The sequence below is a fragment of the Seriola aureovittata genome, chromosome 19, assembly GCF_021018895.1.
Source record: "Seriola aureovittata isolate HTS-2021-v1 ecotype China chromosome 19, ASM2101889v1, whole genome shotgun sequence".
NCBI lineage: Eukaryota > Metazoa > Chordata > Actinopteri > Carangiformes > Carangidae > Seriola > Seriola aureovittata.
The window spans coordinates 2,212,971-2,230,799 of record NC_079382.1 but is presented as its reverse complement, the minus strand read 5'-3'; the positions used below and the strand labels follow the sequence as shown (position 1 = coordinate 2,230,799).

Sequence of the window (17,829 nt, the reverse complement as noted above, 5' to 3'; positions counted from 1 at the left end):
CAGCAGGGGGGGGAGTTTGTAAAATAAAGGAAACAGGAAACCAGAACAGAAGAACATGACACCAAATGAATCAATGCCACAGACAGAAAAATCGTGCATAATAAACTCAGTCTGTTCGTTGACTGTGTAAAATGTAACTGAAGTCAGACGTTAGCTTCAGTGATGTCCCGTTAATAATGAGTGTCTGCTGACGGACCGATTGATCTGATTCTTATATTCATATCAATGTTGATTGAATCTGACACACTGAATCTAACACACCTTATTTTTCACAAGCTGCTTGATCCAGACACTAAAGGACCTGATTCAAAACTATGACACTGACCTGATTAAATTATTGATCTCATATAAATGAAAGTTTAACTGGGAGAATGTGACTCCTGAAATCATCGAACCTCTTGAGAGAAGACGTCTCACTCTGATGGACATATTGAAACTACAGAAACACTCTCTGGAGCTTTTTTTTTTTTTTTTATCTCAGACAATCTTTGGCTGAGTACACTGACTGGTTTTATTCTGTTCTATCATTGAGTTACTCACAGAGTTAACATTAATAAAAAACAGCTGCTACCTGAATGTTTTCTACATTCAGCTTTGACAACACAGGAGGAGCGGTAACTGATTCAAATCTGTATTTTGCAAACACTCATACAAACTCATTTTCGCTCGCAGTGTGAAGCCCGGCTGCAGTAAATGACGACAGTACTGCAACGCTAGCAGATGAAAACACAGTAAACAAAGGGTTATTGTTGTATTTTGATCAACTTTATTCTAGCTGATGCTGCTCCAGTAAAATACGCCCAGATCAGCCCAGGAGTTAGCTCATTAACCACTGCAGCATCAGAGCCACAGCGAATGAACAAACAGTGTAGTTTAGGCTAAATGGATGTTACTCAAGTTATTATAAATTATTAACATATTCTTATTTGTTCAAATTGTGCTACAGGCTTCGGGTGACCTGATGTGATTCAAAGCGTCTGTTGTGTGTTGCCTTTAACTGTCTGTGAAGGTGAAATCAACGAGAAACTCTGTGCGGGTCTGAAGCCTTCACACCAGGAGCACTTTCTTTTCTTTCCCATCGCTCTCTCGCAGAGTTAATTAAGGCTGTCAGAGTGGGGGTGTCTCAGGGGAAATCCTGCTTTATATTACTGTGATTGGACTTCCTTCAATGTTCCTCACACACATAGGGACCTGACAGTTTCACCTGCATATTGATTATATTAAGCCGACACTGTCCCTTAGGTGTGTTTTCGGTTTGTCCCGGACGCCGGTCTTCACTCAACCTTGACAAGTTCTACATTGTTTTAAGCTCCAAGTCTCCTGGGGCGTCGTGTAGCGTAGTGGCTTAAGCAGGCGCCCCATGTGTAGAGGCTACAGTCCTCGTTGCAGTCGGCCCCGGTTCGAATCCCGCATCGGACGGCCTTTCGCTGCATGTCATTCCCCCTCTCTCTGCCTCCCCGTTTCCTGTCACTCTCCACTGTGCTGTCCATTAAAGGCATAAAAGCCCCAAAAAAATATACTTTAAAGCTCCAAGTCTCCTGATTCTATCTGTGCAAAGCATTTCAGGATCTTCACATCCCTGCAGCAGCTCCTTACTGTTTCGGCTTGTGAGGGACGACACCTCACCATTTTCACCACAAGCTTTCCTTCAACAAAATACACCCAAGCTTTAGTCCATAAAAAAACCTGTTGTCATGAAAAAAGTCCAGAAACCTGAGCCGTTTCATTTGCAATTGCCTGATTGATTGAGCCCAGGTTTAAGACTGGTAAACAGGTAAAACAGGTAAAACAACAGTAAACAATAACCTTTTTATTTTGGGTCTATTCTTTTCAAGCTTCAAGGCTGTGATTTGACTCCTCCTTTAATCTGATGACTGTGAGTTCTAAGTTAAGTTACGTGTGAAGAATATGATTTGTAGGCCGGGGCGTCTCTGTAGCTGTTTAAACTCCATCAACCAGCCAGTTAATTTTCTCTGAGATTGTTTGACTGATCCGATATATTTGACTCAGTGCTCAGGGAGATGTTTCTTTTGTCTGTCTGATTTGTGATCTTCAAACGAACACACACACTGAGGACAGACAGCTACCGTGAAGGGTCCTGGCCCGACCATCAGGGCTGAAGGACACTTCATTATAAGGAGTCGGGGATTGACGACCTGCTCTGCCCTCTGAGCCACAGCCGCCCCCACAGTGGTTTGTTATTTTCATTCTTCTAGTGGTGTGAAGGACTCAAGGAGTTCAAGTCCAATTCAGAATCAATTCGCTACTCGATATTTCCCACTGTGTCCTTTACTCGTCTGAGGTTTTATTTCTTATTTCTGTTTTCATACACGACCATATTTTAATGAGAGTCTCTTTCCTCATTCCTCTTTTTCTGCCTCTTTCACATTAAAAGCCTTCAAGCAATTAAAGTAGCAATCTAGAGCTGCAACAATTAGTTGATTAATCGATAAATTGATCGGAATAAAATTCATCGTGAATGATTTTGCTAATTGATTTATTGTTTCAGTCACTTTTGAAGCACAGAGTATCAAACGTTTGCTGGATTTGATGTCATCTTGTCATATGACAGTTTGTGAAAAGATGTTTGCGTTTCGGACTGATGGAGTGACATGACATGATGAAGTGACATGAAGATGCCGACTCGGGTTGTGGGACGTTTGCAGTGTGGACTTTTTGTGGGAATGTTCTCAGTTGTCACTTATCACTGGTTTATTCCTTATACTCTCTAAAACATTAGAAAATCCACCTTAAAACAAAGAGTATTTTTCCTGTGGCAATGGAGTTTTTCACTAGTTTGTGACATTTCATAGACTGAATCAAGAAAATAATAATCGATTCAATGAAAAGGACTGACGAGGACAAATAATTGTTACCTGCAGCTCTTGAACATTCCCTTCCTTTCCCTTGAAGGCTTTTATTGTGAAACATCTGTAGGAAGTCTATAGTTTCATGATTTGATCAGAATGAAACAACCAGCCTGTGAGAACAGTGTCTGTGTCACATGTTGCCCTCAGGAGGCGACCACCCTGTAGGAACAGCCTTTGGAGTTCTAGTTGTACCTGTTGTGGGAGTGGGCGGGGCTGCATGTACGGCGGCTGGCTGGGGGCAGCTGGCTGCTGCTGTGGGGGGCTGAAGTATGGGGGCTGGCCCGGCTGACAGTAACCACCAATGTTCTGCTGCTGCTGCTGCTGCTGCTGCTGACTGTACTGAGATCCCATCTGAAGAGAAACAACAAACATCAGTGAAATGAGTCTCCCATGAATAAATAACGAGTCGGCGCGCTGACAGCTGATTTACTACAGACAAACTGAGCCAAGCTCAGTTGTGGTCAGAGCTATTTTGGGTCCCATCACTTCTGAAAGACCCATTCATTTTCACCATTGACACTAAGTGTGTTTCCATCCACCAGGTTTTATGAGCATTTTCAGTTTGAGTGGAAACACTGGAAATTAAACCAGAATAAAAGATCTATTTTAAAAGTATCTCAGGGGGAAAAGTTGTGTAGATAAAAAGCAAAGTATGGAGAGAGAGAAAACATCAGATCTGTGTGGAGCGATGAGGAGGAGGCTGGAACCCTCTTCACACAAAATACAGGAAACAAACAGAAATGTCAGATTTCCATCACATGTTTTTCCATCGTTTGAGCTTCGACTGAAGCTCTTTTAATGACCTCATCTTCTTCTGCAGTGCTTTAACAGCAGCGACTGGAGAATCAGCTCCACCAGCTGTTTACCTCCATAAACCAGCCAACTCATACTCACACAGCAGGAGAGGAGAGAAGCTCACATTAATTAGCATTTTATTTTGATAATTTTCTGGATGTCCGGTTAAAATTTGGATGAAAACTTGACAAACGTTACATTTATTCTACGTCTGTGTCTTGGATGGACATGAAAGTCTCCACTCAGTACAAGAGATGAACAGCTGTGTTAGAAAGTCTCTGGTCGTTGATTACTTTAAAATTTTGCATCCATTTTGGATGAATTCAGCGACTTTAACACTTGTTCGCTCCATAGCGATGGAGGCAGGGGCTCATGGGTATTGCAGGATTTAGAGCCATCCGTGATGCCTAATGAAGATGAAATAATTAACACTGGTGGTCATAACATAAACCTATAGGATCAATGCATTATTACATAGGACGTCATTGAAATGGAGCTGTGCAGTGATATTCTGGTGAGCTTTTATCTACTGTTAATATCCACCTTTTCACGTCACCCAGACTCTACTGAAAACACATTTAGAGGACGGTGTAGTTTGAGTTGTTTCTCACTTTGTTTCCACTTTGCTGGAAATGTGAAACAAGCCGGAAAACACACTCTGCAGAATTCTTGGAAAGTGACCTATATATTTACTTTCCTGAAAATCCCCACCCCCACCCCTTGAGAATTACATATATTATCAAACTGTCTCTGCCTGGAATAAAAACCCTTCCACAACTCCATGACTCTATAAATTGGTCATCATACTGTCCAGGTGCCGGGACATCTGACCTCTGACCTCTGACCCCTTCACTGTTAGCGCCTCTTAATGTCTCCTGACTGTGAACAACAGCTTGTTCTACATTTATTAGAGTCACAGGAGAATCACATGATCATCACTGAGGATGTGACCACGTTTATGATTTTAAACGCATTCCTGCTGATTTCACATCAGCTGACGACCAGACCTAAACCAAAGCCGAGAGCACAGTTCATACACTGAGCCGGTTTTAAAGTGCTTCACACACACATTAACCATTAATTACTTTTTTTGGATTCAAAAATGAACTAAACATGGGATTTGTCCATGAAGGGCCAGACTTCTGCACACTACTGTGTATATATTAATAACACTTCATTTTATACTGAACAAAAATACAAGCGCAACACTTATTTTTACTCCCATTTTTCATGCGTTGAAATAAACTTTTTTTCTACACACACAGATGGTTTATTTCTCTTATTTTTTTTCACAAACGTGTTTAACTCTACTCTATGTCAGTGAGCATTTCTGACAGGTGAGGCATGATTGCTACACAGCATGATTAATGCACAGGTGTACCCTGAGCTGGTCAAAAAATTAGATATGTAAGCAAAATAAACCCTTTGCGTGTGTAGAACTTCTTTTTTTTTAATTTTTATTTCAACTGAGTAAAAACAAAAGGGTTGCATTTCTAATTTTGTTCAGTATTTATTATATATATTTAAATGAGCCAGTTACTTGGTGAAAGTGTGGGAGAAGAGAAAAATAACCATATTGGAGATACAGTATGTTGCAGCTCTTTTCAGTGAACAGTTCATTTGTAAAAAAACAAACTCTTGCTCTTTTGTTTTTTGTGAACGGTGAACTGAACGAATCAGTTAACAAATGATGAACGACAGTTTTAGCTCACGCTTTACAACAGTTTTACGGCACGCCACATGACGTCTCCATAGACACGGCCCAGCTTGGCTGGTGCTAGCAGTACAGACAGTACAGACGCATCTACTACTGCTGAAGCCAGTTTGTTTGAGCATTTGAAGCAGTTTTATGAACAAACAAGTGAAAACCCAGATGGATTATATTTATATATGGATTTTAAATGTAACCCATGTCTGTGATTCCTCAGTGATGTACAACTGGTGGTGATGGATGGGCAGAAGAAGGTTCTATTGAAAAAGAATAGCGGCTTTTATTTAAAAGAAACGGAACAAATGAATGTGAACTAGTTCATTTTTGGAACTGTGAACTTAGTTCAAAAAATTTTTTAAATGAAGAATGAACGTGAGCTAGTTCTTTTTCATCTGTATGAACTGAACCTTGAACTAGTTCATTTTTTTAAAGTATATTTTTTTGGGCTTTTATTGGATAGCACAGTAGAGAGAGACAGGAAATGGGGAGGCAGAGAGAGGGGGAATGACATGCAGTAAAGGGCCGAACTAGTTCATTTTAAGTGTGAACTGGCACGACATTGATCATTAACAATGATGGGGGAAAGCAACTTATAAAAAAGGATCCATGTTGATGTTTCATCAGCAAACTCTTTATTTATTTATTCTCCCTACATAAATCATATTCAGTCAACTAAGTTTCACTCCATCCTTTTGCCCTGGTCACCCCCCCCCCCCCCCAGCAGGGGCTCTAGTTACATAAATGTTGGTTCAGTCTTCGTTCAGACGTGACGGGAGTACTTCAGAAATAATATGTCAGCCAGTCCACAGAGGAGTCGGGGGTTGCAAAGTAACGACACCAACAAAGAAGAGTGTTTTCTCAGTTCTCTCTCAGGCTGCATCACTGATGGATTTTTAAAACTTTTTTTCTTCCAACTGAACCCTCCTCTTCTCACAGGGAATCCATTGACGCTTTCACATCAGTTTCATCATTTAATCTTATTTAGAGAGCGAGTTCGTCTGCCTGTTTCACGATATGTGACAGCGAACAAGCAGAAAATGACAGGACATTAAATTTGGACTAAAGACCTTCCTGCTCTCAGAGGCATTTCACTGAAGCTCCCTTGACCTGATTTGTCTCTCTTTGGTTTTATTCTTTTAATTATTTGTGCTCGTCTTTGACAGAATTATTTACTCATTTGCTTTCGTCATTTTATGTTTTAATTTGCAGCCTGTTAAGCAGATTTTCAGTGTGCTATATGAATAAAGATTTACTTACTTAGATGATTTCTCTAAGGATGATGTTGACATAAATGAACATTAAAAATATAAAAGGTTTTTTTAAAACCCTGAGCCTCTCTTCTGATCGGTTGACTATTTTCTGAGTGATTGAATAAAAATGTAGCAGATTTCAAGTAAACAACCAAAATCCCCCAAAAAATCCTGCAAGGTTGGAAGGTGGGTCCAGGCAGGCGGGCCTTAGGCCGGTGTCTGCTTTGTTGTGACATCACAATGTTACAGAGGTCCTGGCAGCTCGTTTTAAGGCTCAGTTTCTGAATACAGGCTGTGTGCATTTCTCTGTGGACTGAGGCTTTGATACTTTCACAGTATTAATATAGAACCTAGACCTGATCTATAATCAAACTACACATGGACATCTACCTTTATACTATATGGGACCTTTGAGATAATTCATTGAGTCTCTCTCTCTCTCTGCATGTTTCACATTGGTCTGCTACAGTTAAATCTGACACTGTCCATGGATCAGTGTGTTTATCAGACATGAAACCAACATGTTAAAGTGGCAGAATGGGGTGCATCTCTGATACGAGTTACTCAACATATCAACTCCAGGAAGTTTCAATAATCTTTGTTCTTCCTCTAACAACAGTGAGCAAACCGGTTCCGGAGGATCTACAGCAAAGCCCGACTCCTCCTCCTCCTGCTGCTGCTGCTGCAGTCTGAAAACCAAAACTGATTCAGCTTCACTGACACAAACTAATTATAATAAGCTCTATACTTAAACATTAAAAAAGGTGTACAGACAGGTTGAGATCCTGTATTTAAATCAGGTGTTGTAACACTTCCACAGACCTTTCCCATTAGACCGTTCTCCCCCTGAACGCTCACGCCCTCCTCGGGAATACAAGCTGACACAAAATGCAATAAGACGCAACCAGACTGCAATCTGTGAGAAGTGGAGCGCTTGGAGCTGCGCTGACGATTAACTGCCTTGCTCAAGAGCAACTCCTGCATGTGCTCAGGCACTTCAGCAACCGCGGTGTAATATCAGTGTGGTGATGAAAGCAGGAGTCAGGGATGATGATGATGATGATGATGATGATGTCTGCAGTCTGAAGCAGACTTAATGAGAGTGTGGTAACATCGGTGCTACAGAGGCCACAGGGTGAAGTGAGAAATATTGATGATCGATTGATCTTTGAAATCATTTTCTCTGCTTTCTATCACAGTGAACTGAATCTCTCTGGGTTTCGCACTGATGGTCGGACAAAGCAAGACGTTTGCATGTTTGCAATGATAAATTTGCCCATGGCACAGCGAATGTTGGTTTGTTCCCTGAGGATGAAATGAGGTATAGTAGAAGTGTTTGTTGACACGAATCTGCCAGTTTCCTTCAGGTAAATACAGAGAAAACTAAGGAAATTATTTTTGTTGTAAGTTGTAAATTAATATAAATATCTTGGGACAGTAACTGATGATGAACAATCGTGAGAATTAAACAAAAAGGACCTGAATTCTAACTCTTATTGAGATTTTTCAAAACCCGCAAATAACCTGATTAAAATGGACCTTAATCTGGAGGGTTTCCCCACAGTTTCCATACTGTTCCTTTGAAAAATATGAAGGATACAGTCCCAGATTTGGGTTTCAGACTTGAAGAATTGCTCTAAAATGTTCTGTCAGAAAGTCACCAGTGGAAAAGAAACCTCCTGGACCCAAAAACCAGGATCAATCTAACCAGCACAGAGGGGGGACGCTGACTGGTCGACATCCAATTTCATCTGAAATCAGAGAGTTAATAAAGGAAGAGTCCTGAGGCCATCTGGGGCCTCGCTCACATAAAAGTCATTACCTTTCCTCTCTTAGCCCCTGTGGCTGTCTTCATCTGAGCAGAGACAACATCACTGACAAGTTCCCTCTGGCTGAACCAAAAAAAAAAAAAAAAAAACCTCTGTCAACCTGTAATGATGTAATAACGTCGCCGTTACTCGGTGATGACAATCTCTCTCTGGAGGAATCTGTGAGACGACATCAGAGGATTGTCAGAGGAAAAGCTCCAGGGGAAGAAAACAGATCCGAGAAATCTACGACCTGAGAACAGAGACCTGAGCCAGGAGAGAATGGCTGAGAAAACCACCTGCAGAGGGTCCACCGGAAACAGCAGACACCAGGATCCAACAGAGAGGTTTCCTCAAGACTTCAAAAATGTGTTTGGTATTACAACTTTTACTAGAAAGTCGAACGAAATAAAAGAGACAAGAAAATACTGAGAGATCAGTGAAAACAAAGATCCAAACCCAGAAGGTTGTGTTTATATGGTAGCGCACTGTAGACCACTGTGGCAAGTGATTCTGAGCTTGTAAACTGTGTGTAGAGCTGCAACCAAAATTAATCTGCAACTATTTAGATAATCAAATAATTGTTTTAGTCATTTTTTAAGCAGAAATTTTAAATGTTAGTTGGTTCCAGCTTCTGACATCCAACAATTTGACCCATTTCTTCATCAGACATGACCATAAACTGAATATCTATATTTCTAGACACGTTTCAGAAACTTTTATACCATTTATCAACCAAACAGAGTTTAATGGCCATTTACAGACAGAAAACCTCAGGCAAGGTCATATTCCATCACAGAAGTACTGTGAGCTGCAACCAACAATTATTTTCATTATCAATACATCTTACGATTTGTTTTCAACAGCCGATTGATTGTTCAGTGTATAAAATGTCAAATTAATGAAAAAGCTCATCATTATTCCCTGACGACACAACGGTCGGATGCTGTGTTTACTGTCCGAGAAAACTGGGAAACCAGAAGCTGGAACAAGACTTCTCTTTCAATTGAGTAATCAGTTAATCAACTGATCGTTTCGGCTGTAGAGTACTGGTTGGTGTCTGGGCAAATAATGACACACATAATGACATATCTCTAGTGGGGGTCAACAGGGGCCCAAAAACAAACCATTGTCCCAGGGGTCTTTAGGAGATTAATTGGGTCATGTCTGGAGCTGGGAGGGATTGTGCATCTTGTTAAAAGGATACCAGGGTTTCCCACAGGGTTTTATACTGGAGCCTCCACGCCGCCACCACTGTCAGAAGAATTTTATAAAATATAATATTAAACTCATTTAAGAGCAACTAAACATCTCGTTTCAGTTTAAACACGCCTGCTATACAAACTCAAAATATTTATTCAAACACAGACTACCCACCCACGAGGGGCCCCACCCTCCTCACAGCTCCATCACGTCACTTCTATTCCTTTTATTTACATCTGGCAGCCACCAGGAATTCACAGAACCATAGTTACATATGTAACCCTCAGTTTAACGCTTATACTGTAAAGAGGTTGTGTTTTGAAGTCATGATTGGAAATAGTTTTTACATCGACCAACATGGAAGCATTAACTTTGACTCCCTTTCACGCTCATCTTTGATGATAAAGTTCACTGGTAAAAATGGCCGCATACAGACGTCTGGAACCACTGCACATGCATGAAAAAGAAGCTGTGTATGTAGGAATAATTTGGATAAAATGACACTAATCCTACACATGAACAGCAGTGGAGTGTCGATTATATCATTCTATACTTCATTGAAGTCCGCAGTAAGTGCTGTTCAATACAGTTGGCTTTGAAGGTTACAGGAGGTCAGTGTTGGCGGTTCAGAAGCAGCATCAGTCGTCAGTAAACACTGATAAACCTGGAGGAGCCCCTCTGCTCTGAGCAGCAGCACAAGACCCAGACCAGAAGTCTGGAGTCTAAAAATAGCCGGAGCCCAGTCTGCACCAGGAATAGCCTGACCCAGACTGGCCCGGCCCGGCCCAGCACGGCCCCCTCTGCGGGAGCCACGTGGTTTGACAGCATCAATGGCTGTGTTGTCCTGCGAGCGGCTCATCCGGTGACGAGGCGGTGATGCTGCAGATGAATCAGTGGGTCTGCTCCATGAACAAACAACCAGCTCAAAGTCTCTCAAAACAAGTGAGTTCATCCCAGCTTCAGAGTGGCAGGAAACACTGAACCGCTCTGAGCACACAAAGGACAACTTACAGACTGTAGCTGTGAGCGTAAAAAGCTGCTCCAGTACAACAACTCACCCATTTCCCAACATTTGGCTGTTGGCTGACAAACATTCAGTGGTATTTAGTTGTAGACTGTGTTGGATCATTTGTTTCAGAGTGTCGTTTTCTGATACATTACAGCAGAGGGTTTAATTTTCACTTCTGAGCTGCAGCGATGGAATAAGAGTAACAGCATTAACACTGTCAGGAATCCTGTCGGGAACCAAAGAATCTTTTCTCAATTAAAATGCAGCTTTATCTTTATTATGTATTTATTTATTGTGATGAACCCTCCCTCTGTTCCTTAGAACCAGAGTGAAGTCTGGAACAGCAAAACGATTTGACTGATCTCTAACAACATCCATCTTAAAACCTCTGCTGTTCTTCGGTGCCTTTGATTGATTGATTTCTTTATTTCCTTTATTGCATTAACCTCCTAAGACCCGAGCTCTATTCTTTGCTATATAGGCTGATTGGGACCTGAGAAAAATGATGTCCACATATGAGGACATTAGTTTTAAATTTCGATTACTGAGTGGCAGTATAATATCCTCATATGTGGTCACCAGGCCCTTGTTGAGAAAAAGTTAGTATTGTGGTCTAGAGAACCCAAAATGTGAGGTCCACATATGTGGACGCCAGGTCCTAGGAGGTTAAGGGCAACTTATGCCTGCAGCTGCACTATAACTGCATTTCTGCTCTATTACTACTTTTGTGTTTTTAAATTTTAGTTTCATTTTATGTTCTTTATTTCATTTTATCTCATGTTTAAATATAATTTTTTTCTGTCCGCATTGATTTTATTCTGTTTTTTATTGCTTATAGTTTTAATGTTTTTTTTTTTTAATTGCTTCTGTGTTTGAAATGTGCTGCATGAATAATGACTGTTTACAGTGAGCTGATTGGTCAGTAGTTACACCGTTGGCAGGTGTTGATTAGATCCTCTGAAGCTAACCTGGCCCAGCAGGTTACCCTGGCAGCACAGGTTACCAGGGTGATGTAACCCAACTACAAGTGAGGCAGCTTTGTGATACCAAAAACCTAAATCAAACCCAAAGATAACTGGATAATAGGATGCTCATTTTGAAATTTAGCCAATGCTCGTTAACCGACAAGATTAAAATATACTAGAACGGATGAGGGTCTGTGACCCAATACAACAAATGGTTTGTTTTTTTTTGCGTGCAGAACCGGCATAATAGCCTAGACCTCCTGTGTAGGAAAATATTTTATAACTTCAAATAAATAGCATATAGTAGCCAGACTTTCTAATGTATAAACAGTTTAACGACGCGAAAACACTGACTGAATCCTGCAGTGCGGAGAGCGCTGTAAGGAAAACTTCCTCCTCCTCCTCCTCCTCTCTCGGCTAATTAATGATCAAAAACAGCCAACAGGTGAACAAAACCTAAACTTGTAGTCACATTTTTCAGACCTCAAAATAAAATAAACAGGGCAGGTCTATCTCGGCCCTCAGCATAGCGGACAGCTTGTCTACTGGATTTTGAAATAGCAACATGTGGACATGCTGTGGGGTCAGCCTGGTGCGCAGTCTGTTAACTGTGAGACCCGCAGGGAAGAAGCACATCTGATTAGCTTTCCACCAGCCAGGATTAGTATCCAATGACGGGGATTGTCTCTCATAGATATACAGTAAATATATGTATACACACATACATTTGTTTAACTGCTAGTTTTAAATCGGTCAAAATTCTTATTGTTGGTTAATGGTTAAACGGTTAATTATCAACATCGCTATTGGATAACCATCTAATCTTGCACAGGCCTAAAAATGAGACCTGAAACCAGCTCGTACAAACATCTGTAAAAGACCTGAACCAAACCGCCAGACCCAAGTCTGGTCTGAAACCTGAAGATACGAATGGAAGACCTGTTCCTGCACCGCTGCCATCAGATGCAAAATAAATAAGAATCTCTCTTCAAAAGTGATCAAGAAGTCACAGAGGGTATCAACGGATTCAAACCCAAACTAAGGTACTGATACAAGTTCAGTATCAGTACGTTTAGAGTTTGAAATTAAGTTGTTTTTTCTTTTTCAAAAAGGTTGACAGACCATCTCCTACCTGTTGCTGAGGGTACTGCATCCCTGCCATCCCCATCTGCCCTCTGCCGGGCATCCCCATCGGGTATCTGTGGGGGGAGGGAGAGCCGTAGGGCTGGCCGGGGTACGGCGCCCCCTGCTGCTGCTGGGAGTACGGGTTGTTGCTCATACTGTAGAGCTGAGAGCGCTTCATCGCCATCGGGTCCATGGCCGGCACCTGAGCAAGAGAAATGACTGGATGATGAGTGATTCTGTCACCACAGACCTTGCTGCTAATTTACAAAGGCAACATGTGTACTCAGAGTAGTAGTAAATACAAGGCATTTAACACTAGTATTAGCAGCTAAAGGGAACAGTACACTCTGAGGCACCTCTGAGTGTACTTAAGGTATACTTAGGTTTGTTGTGTACGACCATATCTGTGACTTTCTGAAACCGATGACCTGACAACCGCACCCACCTCATGCCGTGATGGTTCAGCTGTGTAGAGGTGAGGAAGGAGTCATGGTTTGAACTTCTCTTCAGACTCATTATTCTTCACACAACTATTTATGTCACCTTTAATGTGAAAAGCCGATGTCGTCCTGAAGAGACTACCTGAAAGCATGCGCTACTATCTCCATATAAAATATATCACATCACCCACCTCTGTGACCGCTGACTTTTCACCTTACCTTCCAGTGTGGCTGTTCGGATTAACTATCAACACTTTTGATTTCCAACATGGTCAGACATTACCTTGTACAACACAAGCCTGACACAACTTGCCCTTCCTGATTACCTTTTCCACAGCCTGCTCAAGGCGAGAATGTTACGCCGCCGTTCTGTATAAAAAGGTACAAACGTAGAACTGGGGGGGGGGGTCTACCTTTAAGCTCGAGAACCAGTATGGTAGGATAGGACACTGTCACTGTTGTGTTACGTCACACCCAGCTCATGGTGCCCTACTCTGCAGCTAATGTATTAGCTCAAAGGCAAATGTATCATCAGGTACAATGTAAACAAAATTGGGACTAAACTCTCATGTCAGAACAGAATCAACTGGAGCAGCAAGATGTGACAAATCCAAAAGTCTGGGAGGCCACTTTAAACTGGAGTCAACAGTCACACCTGGGTACACTTTAATATTCACACACACTGTATTTGACACACTGACATAATAGTAGGTGAGAGAAGTGACTCAGTGCGAACAGATGTTTCACGGCTGCAGCTAAAAATAGAAACCATTTATGGTTTTACACACACACGCACACACAAATGATCCAGACATTTAATCCTGTTCTTTCATGTTTTTTTGAATGGAACATCTCCATCCATCAGCTGAGAAAAGAAAATACACATAAAAAACAAAGTGGAGCGGCTCTGGAGCTCTGCCAAGTCCACACAGCTGGTAGTAGTAAGGGAGGATGATCCAGCTGGAAAAAGACCTGATCAATAATCCAGATGTAAACAGAAGGGAGGGAAACTTGGCCATCAACGATGCTCAGTAAAACATCTGACAGTCTGATTCTCAGATCAGTCATAAAACTCTACAGAAGCTGATTAAAGCTAAATTATTCCAGTAAAACAATGAAAGCTTGAGATATTTTGGCAGAGCAGCTCACAAATCCATCATGTACTGGAAGAAAACATTAAGGATTAAAGGTTTTATTTAAAACTAGGATTGGGCGACATAAGGATGTGATACTACATACCAATAATGGTTTGTTTTGTGAATCAATCTGAAATGTCCTAGACAGAAAGACCGATAAACAACATCCCGAATGACTTATCGGGAGGTTGGTTTGCCCTAGTTTGTGCCTCTCTTGTATTAATGTGTCTCTCATGCCGAGCATCAGTTTTTCTGAAAGATAAATCGCTGACAATCACTGAAAAACTCAGGAGGTCATTTATCGGCACTTACTGGTGTTTTAAAGAGCATTTCCAGAATCTTTAAAGACTCTTCTGACCATCGAATATTCTATTCGCTGCACAATAGCAAAGATTTGTATCCCATCCTCCAAGTTGTGCCTCTTACCTATGACAATAGCTGCAAATGACTTGTGCTGCACAATACAAGAAAAATAAAAATGTAGTATTGTCTTTGAAAATATTACTTTTTTTTATTTTAAACACACTGATTAGTATGCAATTTAATTTCTCAGTCAATCATTTGATAAGTAAAAAGTCACATCATGGGGCACTCCAGTGGCTGGCCTGGTGGGGAGTGTGCCAGTATGTGACTTTTTACCAGTTGTGGGATAAATAAAGTGAATCTAATCTAATCTAATCTAATCTAATTGAAAGAATAATAATCAGCAACTATTCAGATGATCAATTAATTGCTTCAGCCACTTTTAGGGAAGAATTGTGAAAAAAAGGCTTCACATTCTCAGGTTCCTCTAATAGTATGACTGCTGCTCCTCTTCCTCATATATGTTCTTTAAACTGAATCTCTTTGGGGTTTTGGATTTTTGATTCAGATAAAATAAGACATTTGAAACCTCAGTATAGTTGTGATTAGTATTTTTCATTATTTCTTTTTTATTTCTTTTTTATTTTTTTATTTGTTTTGTGGACCTAGTGGTTAATTGAAAAAAAAAAAAGATGATTTATCTATAATGAAAGCAGTCATTAGTTGCAGCAAAAAGACTCTACCATCCTACTCTGTAACCTCCAGTGTATTTAATGATCAGGTTATGGTGAACTGTCCCGGCGACATGAAACAAGAATGACCAGACAGGAGTGATCCATGAGGCAGTGTGGGTAAAGGGCGGGGGGGCTCAGGCCTCCTGCAGGCCCTGGATGTTGTGGTGGGGGGAAGCATGCTGACTATTTAGCTCCAGTGTTATGCCGGTGGTAATGGGCACATGGCTAATCTGCATGTGTGAAGGTCAGGGCTCTTGTGTGTCGATGGGGCCATAATGGGCTCCAACCCAACAAAGCTGAGGCCAGATCTGAAACTAAAGGAGCGGCCTCACCAATATCTCACACCGCTGATAAAACTCCTCTCTATAGGGGGGGTCTGTTCTCCAACAACAGAAGCAACTTACAGAGCAATGACACCTCAAATTACCTCAAAAGAGATAATTAGCATATATGAGGCAATAAGTAGATGTCAGGGTTGAATGGAGCTGTCAGAAAGCTAACTGTCAGATCCTGTCACCAAATGTCAAAGTCCCCAGACTTCATTTATCACTATAACAGCTGATTATATGTTGTCACAGCAGCTACAGTCCGCGGTGTGATTGCATACATACATGCAGCCTCTGCAGGCCTGTGCGGTTCGGTTAACTACAGCTAAAATGCTAATGTTAGCTTAGCTTCGCGAGCTAAAAACGGAGTCACCTTGGACACAGAACCAAAACCATGACTTTACTAACTACTGTTAACTCATTTGGTGGTTATTTATTAATGTTTCTGCAACTACTTGACTAAAGACGAGGCCTTATTTGCTTGACAATAAAATAAGCCCTTTAATTAGTGTCGGGCTGTGTACATGATGTCTATTTGCAGTGGAAATAAAAACTACACCTAGCTCAACAGCTAACTGAGGTTAGCTATTTGGGTTAGCATAGCGGCTAACTGGCAGGTTAGCACGTTAGCCGGAACAAGATGACTGTCTCTGATTATCCATGTGAGTTTATCAGCAAACAACAAAGTGTTTAACAAGGCGTTACTCACCTGGGACCTGCCGCTTCCCTGCCCGTTATTCCCCGGGCTCATGGCTGGGTGATTTCTTTGTTGTCCTCCCCAGCCATGAGCAGCCGAGCCGTACTGGGAACCCATGTCTTTAGCCAACCCCATGCTCGGCTGCTGCTGTGCTGAGGGATTATTATAGTCTGGATATCCACCTCCATAGCCCCGCATCATCGGGCTCGGAGACGTCAATAACTGGTTCAAAGTCGGTGTAGCCCCGGACGGGTGCTGCTGCTGCTGACCCTGTCCAGGAAACCGCTGAAATCCTCCGGTGTTGCCGCCGCCGCTTCCACCTCCAGCCGGGGAGCTGGTAGCAGCCATAACCGCTTTGCTGTGGTTAGCAGCGGCCGAGCTACCGCTGCCCGGGCCCATCAGATTGTTCCCCTGGCGTGAGGGACTCATCATACCTCCGTATCCACTAGTCCCGTAGCCGGGTCGATAGTTCGGGTAGTGGTTGTACGGGCTGTTGTTGTTATAGCCTTCGTGGGAGTTCTGAACCTGGTCCATGGTTTTGTGTACCGAGAGCGCCGCTGTTACCCCAGTCCCTGGGCTTTGTTGTCCGCCATGTTGATCAAAGCAAGGCCCTCCTCTTCCATTCCCATAATAATGATTAAACTCGGAGCTGGTCCCACTTGGAGGAGGGTTGTTGTTGGTGGTGCTGGTGGCTGATCCCAGGCTGGCATCCATCCGCTGCTCCTCCTCCTCCTCCTCCTCCTCCTCCTCCTCCTCCTGACTCTTGTTCAGGTGGTACTGGTGGTGGCGCTCTTCTGCTCGGCTGTTCCCCACCAGGAGGATGTTTTCTTCTCCTCCATGGCGTTGTCTGTTCCCGCTGCTCTCTCCCTGGCCCCGCTGGATGTTGTTTATGTTGTTGTTTTTGTTGTTGTGGGTTTGCCGCTGGTGGTGCTGCTGCTGAAAAAAGTGGCTGAACGGCGGAGGTGTGTGGTGGTGGGATGATGATGATGATGATGATGATGATGATGATGATGATGATGATAGAGGAGGAGGAGGAGGAGGAGGTCCAGTAACAGCTGGGGCAGTTCCGCCACTGCCGCCGAGGGTTTTCAGTGTATGCCCACCGAGCATCCCCGTCTCCATATCGGTCATCGTAGAAAGGGACGGCCCCGGCCTTAAATCCCCGCTTTCTCTCCTTGTTTGAGCTCCTCCAGCGGTGGTGGTTCTGTTCCCGTGAGCCCGGCTCGGACCCAGAACTTCAGTACGTCCATTTACATTATACATTCTGTGGACTCCAGCCGATCGTGCACCTCCAGCAGAACCACCACTTCACCCAGTCTGAAGTTGGGATCTCTCGAGAACATCAACGACTTCTCGTCACCGTCTGACACCGGGGGGGTATGCCACTTGCACGGCCATGGTCAGGTGCACATGTCCCGAGTGGTCATCCCGGTCACCCCAGTGGACTGGGAGCAAAT

The 17,829-nt window shown here is 42.5% G+C and overlaps 1 protein-coding gene across 4 annotated transcripts in view; it reads right to left on the bottom strand.

The window, feature by feature from the left end:
• The window catches only part of arid1b (AT rich interactive domain 1B (SWI1-like)), a 51,509-nt gene extending 33,680 nt beyond the window's left edge, over positions 1-17,829 (bottom strand). The window contains exons 1-3 of one of the 4 annotated variants that reach the window (XM_056405119.1): positions 16,385-17,829; positions 12,744-12,938; positions 3,063-3,221 (exon numbers count right to left, since the gene is read on the bottom strand). In XM_056405119.1, coding sequence (XP_056261094.1) covers positions 3,063-3,221; positions 12,744-12,938; positions 16,385-17,635 — 1,605 coding nt within the window. In that variant the 5' untranslated portion in view covers positions 17,636-17,829. The remainder of the gene's footprint in view (positions 1-3,062; positions 3,222-12,743; positions 12,939-16,384) is intronic. The other 3 variants (XM_056405120.1, XM_056405122.1, XM_056405121.1) reach the window with 3 other exon arrangements.